Source organism: Dermacentor andersoni, chromosome 6 (assembly GCF_023375885.2).
Source record: "Dermacentor andersoni chromosome 6, qqDerAnde1_hic_scaffold, whole genome shotgun sequence".
Lineage (NCBI taxonomy): Eukaryota > Metazoa > Arthropoda > Arachnida > Ixodida > Ixodidae > Dermacentor > Dermacentor andersoni.
The window spans coordinates 21,958,359-21,973,200 of record NC_092819.1 but is presented as its reverse complement, the minus strand read 5'-3'; the positions used below and the strand labels follow the sequence as shown (position 1 = coordinate 21,973,200).

Below are 14,842 nucleotides of genomic sequence, written 5' to 3'. Positions count from 1 at the left end.
GGAAATTTTTTTCGCACACCTCCCTCTCTTTTTTTTTCGTTGCATGCTTTGTTTTAGAGCTAGTTTGCTCCCGCGCCTCTCTATACTACCGCTGGTGCATTGGTGCGCGTGCGGGCGGGCGGCGGTTCGGGTTTTGTTCTGCGGGCGGTGTTGGTTTCTTGTGCTTGCAAAACTGATGGCTAACTCGTTACTAATTGCTCAAAGGGCGACCGCCTCTTTCTCACTCGCTTAGTGCTCACAGGGGTGCGCATAGGAAGGATGCCGCAGTGCATGCGTTTCCGATGCTTTTTTTTTTTTTTTTTTGACACTCGCGAAAACTAATTGCCTTTGGTGGGTGATAAGATTAAGATTAGCGAAAGCTTGTCACACGTGCTTTTTTGACGGGCACAGAACCACACAGATTACTTTGGTGCGCGCACCTACGCAGTTCGATTACGCTATGGATGTACATATTAATGTAAGAGCAGGAACATTTGAGTCTTGCAAAATATTCTCCTCTGTGCATTTTTAAGGCCTTGAACTATGTGCATAAGTATGCATCAAATTTATAACCCCTATAAGTTAATTTCCTTATTTATTGTTATTATTCATGAATGAAGAGTACATATATACCAACGCAAAATATTTTTTTCTCACTTTTCTCACCCTAGAAAAATTGCGGTAAATTTTTTAGAAATAAGTCCCTAAGAAGAATTGCAATCTGCAATAAAAGAAATCGATTATATCCGCGCAGGAGGTGACCACATTAGGCCGCGTTGTGTCCAAGCACGGCGTTCTGCCCGATCCTGCAAAACTTCGAGCAGTCGCTGAGCTTCCGAAGCCATCAAAGAACTTTGAAGCTTTGTGGGCCTGTGCTCATATTTCTGGCGCTTTGCTCGGAATTTCGCGTCGATCCTGGCACCATTGACTCAGCTTCTACCCGGTGATGCCCACCTCTCCTCTTGGTCACCTGCATGTGACTCCGCATCTGCTACGCTGCGTCGTCTTCTCACCTCTCCACCTGTTCTTCGCCATTTCGACCCATCAGCTGCAACTGAGGTACAGATGCCAGCGGGGTCAGTCTCGGCGCCATCCTTGCCCAACGAAAGCCCAGCTACTCCGCACACGTAGTCGCCTATGCGAGTTGCACGGTGACGAAGCCCGAGGCCAATTACAGCATGATCGAAAAAGAGTGCTGGGCTTTAGTATGGGCATTTGGCAAGATCCGACAATACTTGTACGGGCGCCCATTCGACTTCGTCACAGATGATCAGGTGCTATGTTGGCTCACCAACTTGATAGATCCCACTGGCTGCCTAGCCTGTTGGGCACTACGCATCCAGAAGTACGATATTCGCATCGTATACCGCAGCAGGCGCACACACTCAGACCCAGACGCCCTGTCCCGTTCCCCTTTACCTACAGACTTGGCCTGCGGCACAACTTGTGCACACTTCGTGTCATCTTTTGACATGGACTCCTTTGCCACCGCACAATGTCGTGACCCGTGGATCGCTTCTATTTTTGACTACCTACCTGGATCATCGACCATCCTTATATCCCGAACCCTTCGACGCCAAGCAGTTCATTTCACCATTCGTGACCAGCTGCTCTACCGACACCCCTGAATTACGCTCCTGAAGGCCGTAGGTAGCTTCTGGTGATTTCCTGTAGCTTAAGATCACAAATATCGTATTTATTTGAATCTAAACCGACAGTTTTTTTTTTTTTCAAACAATCATATTCTGAACTCTAAGGTCGGCTTAGATTCGAGAATTTTAAGAAACGCGCCAGTTTTTCATTGAAACTGCTAAATATGGTGCATAGCTAGCGCCATCTAGAAAAGTAAGTATCGCAGCCGTTACTAGCCATGCCAGTAGCCAACCATACACAAGCGAGGTCGCCATTTTGATCTGTGTCATGTCGGCCGTATTGGTGTGCGCCGTGGTGTTATCACAATGGCACCAAGCAGGAGAAGCCACTACAGTGCCGCTTTCAAGCGAAAAGTTGTGATAGCCACAGAGGCATCGTCGAACCTTCAAGATGGGCGGGACTTTGGCGTCGACGAGAGAAACGTCCGTCGTTGGAGGGGACAACTACAGCAGCTTTTTGCGTGCGCCACAATGAGAATGGCATTTAGCGGACAAAAGAAAGGCCGTCACCACGAAGTGGAGACAGTTTTGGCCGACTTTGTTCGGACACAGAGAGCAGCTGCTCTTCCAGTGACAACAGACGTGCTCCAAGCGAAAGCTAGGAAACTTTCGAGGGAGCAAGGCCTAATGCCAAAGGATTTCAAAGCCAATTGGGGCTGGCTTCAGAAAATCATGAAGCGCTTCAGCTTCAGCCTTCGACGTTGCACTTCAATCACCCAGAAGCTGCCAAGCGATTTCTAAGAAAAGCTGATAGCTTTTCAGCACTACATGCTGTGAAAGAGAGAAGCGGCAGGCTACAACCTTGGGCAAATCGGCAACGCCAACCAGACGGCTGCGTATTTTGATATGCCAGGGGCGTACACCGCGAATGAAAAGGGTGCCAAGGAGGTGAAAGTGCGCTCTGCGGGATACGAGAAGCAGTGCACAACTGTGATGCTGTGCTGCACAGCTGATGGACATAAACTCCCTCCTTATAAGATATTTAAAAGGAGAACACTGCCTGCTCAAGAAACTTGCCCAAGAAATGTCATTGTGCAGGCAAATGAGAGCAGGTGGATGACGGGTGCGATGGTGGAAGAGTGGGTTAAGATTGTGTTGCGACGGTGTCCAGGAGCCCTTTTGACAAAGAACTTGCTCCTTGTTGCCGACTCTTACCATGGGCATTTGATCTCGCTGTCATAGCGGGCGGCATGATGGGCCAGTTGCAGCCACTTCATGTCTGCATCAACAAACCTTTCAAGGATCGTCTGTGGAAATATTACACGGACTGGTTGACTGACGAAGACCACATGCTAACGGCAACGGGCCGCATCAAACGTGCATCGCTATCGCAGCTGGCAGGCTGGGTAGCTAGCTGCAGCGTGGGACATCCCAGGTACTTTGATTGTGCACGCCTTTAAAAAGTGCTGCATATTTAATGCGCTTGATGGTACCGAAGATGGTGCACTGTTTGAAGGTGACTGACAAGGAACACAGCGACGAGTCTAGCAGCGACGACGACATTGAATGAGCTCTGCATGTTCAGATTCAATAAATGCTGTTTGCATTCTGTGAACATATAATGAACTACTAATACAATGACCACTTACTTTTGTGGAACTAACTATTGAGTTCGTTATAAATGAACTCGACTGTATAGATGTTGCAGTCAAGCACATTCATAAGCCACTTTTGCCCTCAAATGTCAGTTCTTTCGGCAGAGAGAATAGCCTCTTTGCCTATTTTAAACACCCTTTAAACCTTGTTAAACAGTCTGCGATGTCCCAAGCACTGAGAGTGAATGAGTGGCTTCTGCACAGATTGCAGTCTACTTCTGCCATGCACAACACAATGTGCGCAGTAATTTATGCAAGGATTGTTTATTTCGTAATACTATAACTTCGACTGCCATATCTGCAATAGGAACGCAAAATACGATTTTTTGCTCGTTCGTTCAAGGAATGGCCCTTATTTGGGGGGAAAAAAAAAAAAGCCTTTGTTGAGCTTACCTTTGCCGTGGCGGTAGGCAGCTCTACCTTGCGTTTTTTTGTTCTCTTCTCTAGTCTCTTTGAAGCCTCCGAGTAGTCCTAGGAAGGAAAATCGGACAATATTCAGACAATAAGGTGAAGACAATCTTTTGGGTTTGGTGCAGGCTTCAGCTTCATTTTATGACTCCACTGATACTGGCATTATGTTTATCTTTGTCATCTGGCATGGGAACCCTGCAGCTTAGAGACTCATGAAGAGTTCTCAACTACAAGAAGCCAAGTAGTTCACTCACCTCGAACTCAGGGAAAGCCTCAAAAGGGGACAGGGGGTCCCTTGGTGGTTTGGTGGCCTGAAGTATGCGCCAAATGTGGCCAGTCTCATCAAGCGACACCTCCAGCAGGTCCCCCTCGGTGAGTAGGGCCTCCAGGCGTGCCTTTGCTCCTGTGCTCAATTCCAGCACAGGGCTCTCGACCTGCCGTGGCACCAGCGGAGACTTCCGTGCATGCTTGCGTGGTGAAGGGTTGCACACTGCGAGAAAGATGTTTGCAGCAGTTCCATCAGCATCTTCGTAGGGCATGAACTTAGGCCAGTTAGTAATTCATGTTTAATTTACAAATATGTGGTAGACAGGACACAAGCACAAACTACAACAAACCCAGTGCTACTTCCAAATGACATTTGCTAGAAGAAAAACAGGACACATACTGTAGAAAAACCAACGTAACAAACAGACAACAGATAAGCTTGGCTTAGAGTGTCTCTGTCAAGGCACTATTGAACTGCCACCAGCCTACCCAACTTGCACAAACAGTCAATGTCAGATATTTGGGCTCCCTAGGTACAGCGAAAACTTCAGAAAAATCAGGCAGTCAAAAAGAATGAACGCATGTCTTTAACTGCCCTCAAGGGCTCAAATCGCCACAACTACGTCCAAAATAGTGTTAAAGGCTTGCCAGCACAAATATTACGCATCTCGGTGCCCGTACTATGACAGGAGATGGCGGGTGCACGTATGTATAATTAGCAGGTCATTTTATGTCCTGTGACAGTGACACCTTTACACCCTTAATGTACTCGATCGCACAACACAACTGTACTGCGCCAAAGGTAACTGCCGGGTACCAGCATTATGGAATGCTTTAACCCTTTCAGGGTCAATGACGTAAATATACAGCGCCGCAAACAAGTCCAAAATGGTCGATGCCATATATTTACAGCGCTGTCTGTATACTTAAAAGGCGCGCCAATTTCCAAACTTTTTTTTTTCCCTGGCATGTGCTGCCACTATGCGGGAATACAGAGAATTTTTTTCTCGCGCCTTGTTCTCTCGGCTCTCATTACATGGTTTGTTTGCTCCAGCGCATCCATATACTACCACTTGCGCATTGGCGCGTGCGGGCAGTTTCGGCTTCTTGCACTCGCAAAATTGATGGCTATATCGTTACTAATCGCTCAAAGCGCGACTGCCTGTTAATTGCTCGTTTTTTGCTCACAGGCGTGTGCATACGCAAAGGATGCTGCCATGCGTGCGTTTTCTTTTTTCTGAGACCCGCGAAAATTATTAGCCTCTGGTTGACGATAAGATGAAGATTAACGGAAGTTTGTCACACATTTTGCTTTTTTGACGGGCACACAACCACACAGTTTTCCTTAGTGCACTCACCTACGCAGTTCGATTACGCTATGGATGCAAATATTCCTTTAAGAGAAGGAACATTTGAGACTTGTGAAATATTCTCATGTGCGCATATTCTAAACCTTGAACTATAACAATGCATAAAATTTTAAATTCTTGTAAGTTTATTTCCTTTTTTTTATTGTTATTTATGAATAGAGACTCTAGTACACGGATACCAATGCGAAATATTTTTCTCACTTTACAGTCACCCTAGAAAGATTACGGTAAATTTCTTTTTCGAAGTATGTCCCTCGGGAGAATTAGAATTTTCAATAAAAAAATCAACCCTGGGCAGTCGCATATGGCGAAAGAAATTTACCCTGAAAGAATTGATTCGTACCGTTGATGTGAAGATATCGTCGATGTATGTGGCATGAAACCATATCACTCATCGCAGACTCCCAAATTTATCAAAATGACGTGTTTTCTCATTCAAATTAGCTTTCTTCGATTGGCCAATAATTCGAAAAATTTTGCAGCCCCTTTTTGTGCAAGAAAAATGGATCGGCGACTGTACTTATTTGAATGAAAGGTCGAATTTCAATACAACAAAGTCTCGATATAACGAAGCAAATTGCCGATTTTATCAACTTTGTTACCGTATTTACTCGCATAATGATCGCACTCGCGTAATGATTTTTTAAATTTCCCGTGTAATGATAGCACCCCGAACTTGCCGCGGCGATATGTCGCGTGCCAAGTCTAGCTAATAATGATCATGCTTACCATCTGTCGAATGTTACGTGAACGACTCTTCAAGACAAGCCAAGCGGTCTGCACGCACCAAACATTCTTAAGTAGATGCCTCATTTCATTACTTTCATCACTTTCCGCACCTCCATGACAAAAAGAGGTACAACCAAACTTGCCTTTATTATGGATAGGCTTTATAACGGTTGTGGTCAACAAAAACAAAAAAGGCGCCTTTCGATTCTTTTCATCTGCACTCATGAGCACGCAACAAATAGCGCGCGATAGTAGCCACGTTTACACTGATACGTTAGAAGTGTACCCTATTCATACGCCAACGCTTGTAACACAGCCAAGATATTCACCCACCCTTAGTGGGAACGTGCCGTGTTAGGATAGTAGTGAAGACAGATGCCGCAGTTTCTGCACCACGCCGGCCATGCGTTTCTGTCACTCGCAGCTAAGCGCGCCCATCTGTTTCTGTCCCCTCAAAGTGGACATGGCTATGTTATTGCCGCAAACTTGCCGATAACAATATTATTCATCACTGATACGGAAGAAACTGTTTCAATGCAAGTAATGTCCTCACGAGAAAAAAAAAAAAGAAAAAGAAAAATCTCGTTCGGCGCATTCAGCTTGCTCCGCTGGCCGCCATTTTTGTTTTGGTGTCCCGCATCCGCTTCCCGCAGCAAACGCGGGACGAAAAAGATGGTTTTTTTTCGCGGGAAATTTAACCCGCGTAATGATCGCACCGCTGAATTTGCGCCAATTTTTCTGACTAAATAGTGCGATCATTATGCGAGCAAATACGGTATATCGAGGTTTAACTGTTTATGCATACTGACTACGATGGAATTTCACCAGAATATTATGTATGGTCAGAGAGTGATACAGCAAGTACCAAAAAGGGGCTCGGATCACGATCGGCCAAACACGCATGCCGAAACAATGTGATGTGATGGAATACTGACCAGCATTGTTCTTGGATGCAGTTGAATAGGCATGCTCCATGCTGCTGTAGCTGTCGCATGGAGGCTTTTCATCGTCCATGGATGGCTTCACGTCACCGTCACCAAGCCCATCCTGAGACTGAGGGGGAGCGAGAAAACAGATAAGTGATAAACAACCAACTCTGTGTAAACAACTCACACTTTCATACATACTGCAGTAAGTTGACAGCTGATTGAAGATTTCACAGCAACACAAAGGCTATAAGAGACACCAAAGTGGGTTCAATTTTGACTAACTGGAGATCTTCAACAACTATGCAAAGCTTCGTACACAAGTGTTTTTGCATTCCGCCTTCACTGGAATGTGGCCACTACGACGTTGTACTAAGCAGCTGAATGCTATAGCCACAAAACTATCCTGGTGGAAAGTAACTTAGTGCTTCATGAGTAGTCGCAGTGATTGTAAACTAAGTCTATGTACAAAAGCGCTCCTATGTGCTTAGTTCCTGTTATTTTCTTGTACCCCACCTAACACAAACATACTGTTGCAATGAAAACCTGAACGTTTACAGGACTGCCACTCACACTACATGTTACACAAAGTCCTGGTTGCTGATCATTGCCTCCCACTTATCAGCCAGCCTTGTCGTAAGTAAACTGCTGTGTGGAAATTGACTATGTCATAATATGCAACCTAGAACGTAGTTCTGGTCAATGCGCAATCAATACTGCAAATGCCACTGTACACAGTTGCTGCTGATGCTCCCAATATGCAGGCATGTAGGCCTTGCTTTACAAGAACAATGAGAGATATGATGATGATGAAGAAAGCTCAATACAAAAAACACAAAATAAGGGTCACACATACCAGAGACACCTCCTGTTCTGCAGCAACAGTCGGAACAGCATCCTCTGGGACACTAGTGGCCTCTATGTCAGAGCCACTGCCATCTGCAGAAAATGATAAACGAACATGAAAGACTTGCTGTATAGTAAACAATGCTTATAATTCTTGAATCAGGACAGCCAATCATGTGAAATCGAGCCAGGCAACCTTCAATGCACGAACCTTGTGCACGAAGCCCGTAAAGTCAAGCTGGAATATCAGTGACACAAAAGACCAGCACTAAGGTTACTCTGGCGAAGTAATTTTTCAAGACTCAATCTGCAACTACAGTTAAACAAAATGAGATCTTTCTTTTCCATTGAAATTTGTTTTTTTTCGATTCGTCGATAATGTGAAAAATTTTGTGGCCCCTTCCACGTAAGAAAATCCATCGGAGACTGTACTTATTCGCATAAAAGAACAAATTTCAATACAGTCAAACCTCAATACAGTTAAACCTTTATATAACAAACTTTAATATAATGAAATTCTCGATATAATGAAATATTTCACTTTTCATAACCTCTTGTCCATAGAAAACCATTTATTTAGAACACTCAATGCAACAAAGTGTGTTTGTATGCAATTTCAATATAACAGAATTTCGCTGCTGCCTCAAAGGAATGCCGAGACAATGGAAACTTCTTCGGACGCAGATGGTCAAATAATTGAATTACAAGTTGCTGTTTGCAAACTTGCGAACGCACCAACCCATGCCCTTGACAAGAGCCACCACGGAAGTGGAGTCATATCATGTTTCATATAGAGTCCAAGTGTGATAAGAACCTATCCCGCCCACACTGTGTGCTTTGGGTGTGAGTGAAAGTGTGCGAGAATGAGAGAATATGGTAGCTACATGAGTGTTGCCTTCTCTCACAAGCGTAGAGACAGACGGAAAGGGAAGCGAGCTCGTGTTAACGCTATTATGCGCACGTGAGGGGGCAGAATGGTGGGTAAGTTGGCACGCCTCTCAGCCAGGCTGCCATAGCTATAAGTGCGGCTTAATGCATAGGCAGCAATGCACGCTGCCTTAGAGGTAATCTACTGCATGTGCAGAGTGGGCATGCCGAGACAGACGCTGTGGCACCATGTAAGCTGTCTTCCGGTGCATTTAGGTTGCGTAATCTCGAGTTTCGGTGACCTGTTGGAGTGAAGCATACGAAGCATTCACTCCCCGCTGCTGGCATTTTTCTGATAGCATCGTCCCAGTGTGGGCAACGCTATCAGCTGTGGGGGCAGAGTGCACATGAAAGCGTGGATGGCTTTGCTTAATTCATATCGCTGATGTGAAGATATCGTCGACGGGGCATGAAACCGTATCATTTGTCAGACTCCCAAATTTATCAAAATGAATTGTTTTCTCATTCAAATTTGCTTTTTTTTATTGCCCGATAATTTGGAAAATTCTGCGGCCTCTTTCCATGCAATAAAAATCTATTGGCAACTGTACTTATTTGCGCAAAAAGTTGGATTTCAAAAGATTGAAATTTTGATATAACGAAGCAAATTTCCGATTTTACTGACTTTGTTATATCGAGGTTTCACTCTACAACGAACCTCGATTTAACGAAATTCATGATGTGGCAGACTATTTTCATTTCCCGATCTTAGTTCCACTGAAAACCATATTTTCTTTTTCTTGTGCTGTAACAAAGTAATTTCGTGGCACAGTTTCGATTTAACGATTTCAACCTTTTCAAGCATGTACAGTCGAACCTCGATATATCGAACAGCGCGGTGATCGCAAAATAGTTCGATATAGCCGGAATTCGATATATAAAATCACGTAGAAAACGCGTCAAAAACTAGCGCAAATCAATCAATGAACCAATCGTGGCGCAATAGATACTCACATGAAGCTTCAAACAAAGTATTTATTTTGTTCGCTGAAAGTACTGAAGCAGCGTAGCCTGCTTCATATTGGCAACCGCGTGCTTGACCACGGCGTCCTCAACATAGTCCAAACGGTCCACAAGGGACAGTCCAGTGCCTTCTATTGCGCCGCAGTAGCGGCGTACAACGGCCAAAGCAGCTACAGCCTCAGTTGCAGTCGGGAGCGGGGCAACATCAGCGCTTGCTGGATCAGCCTCGGCAGCGTCTTCGTTTGGCCGCTCAGCAGTCACTTCTGCCGCGATATCCACGTCTGTTAACTCCGCCACTGTTCCGGTGCTGTCGTCACCGCCAACGAAGTCCGCAATGCACATGATGTGTGGCTCAGCACCGACAAAGCACTCCAACTGGCTCCCCGGCCGCCTCGATCACGTGCGCAAGCCTCGCCGTGCGCGCATAGGTGCGCGCGTGACCGAGGCGGCCGTGCTGGCTCCAAGCCGCCGCGTGTGTACGCCGCTACGTTCAAATGGCGCCCTCGGCGCAACCGATGTGGGCAGCTGTCGTACGCTGCCCACGTCTGGTACGCCGATCACGCCGCCGCTATCTTCGATAGTGTTGCGGGAAAGCTCGCCTCCTGTCAACAGAGCGCACTTGGTCTGGGGCGGCGGAGTTCGATATATCCATTTTACATCCGGCCCCGTTCGAAATAAAGAATTAAAAATGCATGCGATTTTCCATGTGATATAGAAATTGTTCGATATACGCAATAATTCGATATATCCGTGTTCGATATATCGAGGTTTGACTGTACTTACAGCCTAAAGGCTAGTAAATCTAGCAAAAAAGTATAAAAATGTTGGTTGAGGCCAAAGCTATTCCCAGTGTCCTTCTGCATGAAAATTTTGAGTGACAGGAACTGCAGTAATGCTCACGCGCTCTGATGTGGTATGCAGGAAAAACCACTGCTTTGGCATTGGTAAACAACTTGCGGAGGCTGTGGGATGCGCGGCAGTTTGCAGCGCTCGGAGAAACACGAGAGCTGACGATTCATTTTGCACAAGGGGGATGCACCCCATCTTGGAGGTGATCTGCGGCAAGTGCAAAGGCCGAGCCGAGGCGGTTGGTGCTTTTATGCGCATTGGCTTCCCACGTGTCTAGTGTTGGCGGTGGTGTAATCTCAAGTTTCTGAGACACGGTGCGAAGCATTCGCACGCATTCTGACAGCGAGTTCGTGGTCGTCGAGTTTGCCTGAGGGCGTGATCTGCACCGCACATGCTGGCACTCGTAACTGCACTGTTATCACCTGACCTTCTTTCACTTTGTTTATAAAAAGAAATGTTGTTACTACAAACAATACATTAACGAACTTTTCAGGAATCCCCTGCTGTCTTCTTATGGTTTCAATGTACAAACATTTCAGTACTATGAAGGTCAGAATACCGAACTTTTCAGAATAATGATCGTTATTCAGCCTCCGTGTCATGTTAACAACGCCTCAGTACTACAAACTAATATTTCGAAATCTGGGTATTCTTAGGTTTCCGTGTATCCTTCGCGGCAGCTGAAAGAATTAATTTTTTAATTATGGGGTTTTACGTGCCAAAACCACTTTCTGATTATGAGGCACGCCGTAGTGGAGGACTCCGGAAATTTCGACCACCTGGGGTTCTTTAACGTGCACCTAAATCTAAGTACACGGGTGTTTTCGCATTTCGCCCCCATCGAAATGCGGCCGCCGTGGCCGGGATTCGATCCCGCGACCTCGTGCTCAGTAGCCCAACACCATAGCCACTGAGCAACCACGGCGGGTGGCAGCTGAAAGAGTAGGCTAGCAGATGACAAGGCACAGAAGGTAGGCGCTACAGTACACAGGTTCGGAAAACCTGAAACGGTGCTCAATGAAAAAAAAAACACGGGAGAGAAGTTTTTATCTATTGTGGAGGCGACAACGCATGAGGTTTTGTGAGCGCATGCCCTACCCAGGCAAGTGTCACCTAGCAAAGGAGGCACACCTCTTCCTTCTTTTGCCCTTCTTCCTGCGCACGCTTTTCTTTCTGCAGCCAAACTAACTACATGTGCGAAGAAATGCAAATTCTGTATTTACGGTGATGCCACACGGTCGCAGTTTGCACTTTCTGAATGGTGTCATTTACGCACGCTTGTGCTTTGGAATAGTTCAGGTATCCGCCTCGAGTGAGACAGTTGTGGTATCCACGGCAAGGAATGTGAAAAACAAGGAACATGGTGCTTTGGAAGCAACGCAGAGCTTCCTTTCTGTCAGTAGTTTTCTCAGTGTCAGCTTTGCATACGTCGCTGTTATTGTACGGTGGTCCATGGCAGCAGAATCTATAGAAAATAGCAACAGCGAGGGGCGAGAGCCAACAACAACGCTCTTGTGGATAGCTCAAACTGTGACAACTTATAACTGATGGATTGATGGGTGTAATGGTTAATTTTGGGGCTTTTAGTAAAACAACCATTCAGAATAACAAACAATTTTTGGCGGTCCCGGGTGATTCGTCATACACTAAAGCCACGTTATAACAAAGTTGATGTGGGAGCAAGAATTATTTCCTAAAATCTATTACTTCGTTACATCCATTATTGAACATACTGTGCCATGAATTTCATTACAAATTTCAAGGCGAATTTCACTTCTTTATATCCATTATTTTGTTATATCACGTTTCGTTATAACGAGGTTTGGCTGAATCAAGATTTGACTAAGTGCTTACTGACAAGATAATATCCACTAGGAATACTCCGAGAATTTGTGTTTACTGCTGAAACTTTAAAACCCTAAATTAACTAAATTTACGATTTAATGAAGTTTCTCGCTAAAAGTACAACTTTTGCTCGAGAGGCGAAGCATCGATTGCGATGGCAAATTAGCAGACAGCTATATGAAAAGTAAGTATTGTAGTTTTATTGGTCACAAACTTTTAAACATTCACTTACTAATTAAATTAACAAGCATGGCGTCTCGCGCACGCAAGCAAACATGAACTCATCTCACTCAGTGACCGCAGAAACATTTATCAAAACACTGGAGTGAGGAAGTGTTGTAGCAGGAGCGAGCGAATTGACCTTTGTGTGGCCTCTCGCTTCAACGCAAACTAAGTAATGAGAACGCAGCGCGGTGCGCCTAGATGCGTAGACTCTGTCTCCACCGCAGACCTACTTCAGTATAAGAGCCGCGCTGCTGCACCATACGCAGCAGCTACCAGAGTATAACCGCTTGTCTGTTTGCGCCAGTCCCACACGCAAGTTTCGGGCACTCTGAATGCCCGTGATACAACCCGATTTCTGTCCATCTCCACACACGTGATCACTTTCCTTTTAATGGCGGCAACGCGTGTCTTCGCAGTCGGCGCTTTCATGCTGACAGAGCAAACGCAGGAAACGGGAGGACGGACGGTGTACTAACCTAAGCAATGCCTAAGCCAACCGCCCAAGCACACGTACTACAGCACTTGGAGGAAGCTATCGCAGCTAGGCTCGAAGAGTGTACGAGGTGGCCATTTTGAAATGGCGATGGCGATATGGTAACGTAGATTTAGGGTCATACTCGATTGTAACGCGCACCCAATTTTTGGACCCATTTTATCGGAAAAGAAAAGTGCGCGTTAGATTCAAGTAAATACAGTAAGTTAACATGTTTTGTTAAGTTCCAGCTTAAATGAAGGGAGGTGCAGTCTAAACATCTCATCAGCCACCCCAGAACTCACTCTTATCCTGGGTTCGGAGGCCCCCAAAGGCTGACTGTGCCACACTCTGCAGGTGTGGCTGCAATTCTGGCTTGCTAGCTGCTCGAAGCAGCTCTGCACTGATGATCTTCTCGGTCTTCTCGCGTGCTGCTTGCTCCACCATCTTCTGGGAGAGGACCGACAGCTTGGCCAGGGCTGCCGCCAGCTCATCGGTGGCCAGTGCCTGCCGAGCACGGTCCTACGCAACAGGGCAGGTTCTATCACTTGGGTGTTACTGAAGTTTAGACACACTTGTTCCAGTACACATTTGTACTCTGTTTATGTAGTAAAGTCAAATACATTTTAGCTCGTCCCTTTGTATTAGTGCTTAGTAACTAATCTGTTTTATGATCTGATCCGCTCTTTTTTTATATTTTCATTCTGTACAGCTATGTTCTTAGAATACCTCTTTTTCTGTAAAAAATTGTTTTCAGCTTTTACAGTACTAAATTGTATATACTGCACAAATTAAGCATTTTTGTTTCCAGCAACTCTGTAGCTCTTTCCCTGCCTTACCTAATGTTTCAATTTCTGAACCTTGCACTTTGATGGAGTTCTAGCAGCAAGTGCAGGGTGAAGCTGCGTCAATTCACTGCACAGGTGTGTAGAAAGCTGGCAGTGCTACCAACTACATGTCATTTGTGGCTAAGCCAGGCAACAGATACTGTCTAAATCATATCCCCCAATGACAGCTTCCTCGGAGTAACAGCTGGAATTACGAAAGCCATGCTTTTGTGTACTGCAAGCATCAGAAGTATCCGTGGCGTCCTGTCCTCTTTGACCGTGGTTCCTTTGCGCTACAATGGCTTCAGTACATATTAACCAACTCGCCCAAGAAGTTTTAATGTTTTGGGCATCAGCTATTGTGTACATGCAAGAGAAAAAAACTGGCACATGCTCTGCACTCATGTGCAGCCCTTAGACTCCCCTGTACTACTTATTTCCATGTAAGCGGAACCATCATGCTTACAGCTCCAGTAGACACTAATGTCGTATCGCCATAGGAAACTCTGGTCGGCAGCAAGCCCGTACCTGCCACGACATGGCCCGCTCGGTAAGACACTGCAGTGCCTCTCCTTCAGGCAGCCGCACGGGCAGCTTTTGCAGTGACACCAAAAGCGACAGAATGGTCTCGAGCCGAGGCCGCCGCGACCGCAGGCACGCAGGGCACAGGAACTTGCTCTCTTTGGCCGGGACAGCAGAGGCCACGGATGCCCCTGGAGAGGAAGAGCCACCACCACCGGGGCTGCTGCCTCCCGCAGAGTTGGCAGCCTTGCCCGCACCTCTCGGCTTGGGTGTCGGCACACAACTGGCTGCAGAGGCAGAGATGTCGCACCATATCAGCTTTTTCGTCGCCTTGGAGCACTAGTCAACCAGATTAGTAGCAGTACACTCGGTATTCATCAAACCTGTGGTTCAATTTCTCAGACATTCAGAATATATACGGTAAAAAGCGTTCAGTA

The 14,842-nt window shown here is 45.9% G+C and overlaps 1 protein-coding gene across 3 annotated transcripts in view; it reads right to left on the bottom strand.

Moving 5' to 3' along the window:
* The window catches only part of LOC126521346 (lysine-specific demethylase 5A-like), a 69,084-nt gene that overhangs the window by 6,261 nt on the left and 47,981 nt on the right, over window positions 1-14,842 (bottom strand). For all 3 annotated transcript variants that reach the window (XM_050170023.3, XM_050170024.3, XM_050170026.2), the window contains 6 exons: window positions 14,412-14,692; window positions 13,362-13,578; window positions 7,786-7,868; window positions 6,939-7,056; window positions 3,892-4,127; window positions 3,620-3,697 (listed from right to left, as the gene is read on the bottom strand). In XM_050170023.3, coding sequence (XP_050025980.1) covers window positions 3,620-3,697; window positions 3,892-4,127; window positions 6,939-7,056; window positions 7,786-7,868; window positions 13,362-13,578; window positions 14,412-14,692 — 1,013 coding nt within the window. The remainder of the gene's footprint in view (window positions 1-3,619; window positions 3,698-3,891; window positions 4,128-6,938; window positions 7,057-7,785; window positions 7,869-13,361; window positions 13,579-14,411; window positions 14,693-14,842) is intronic.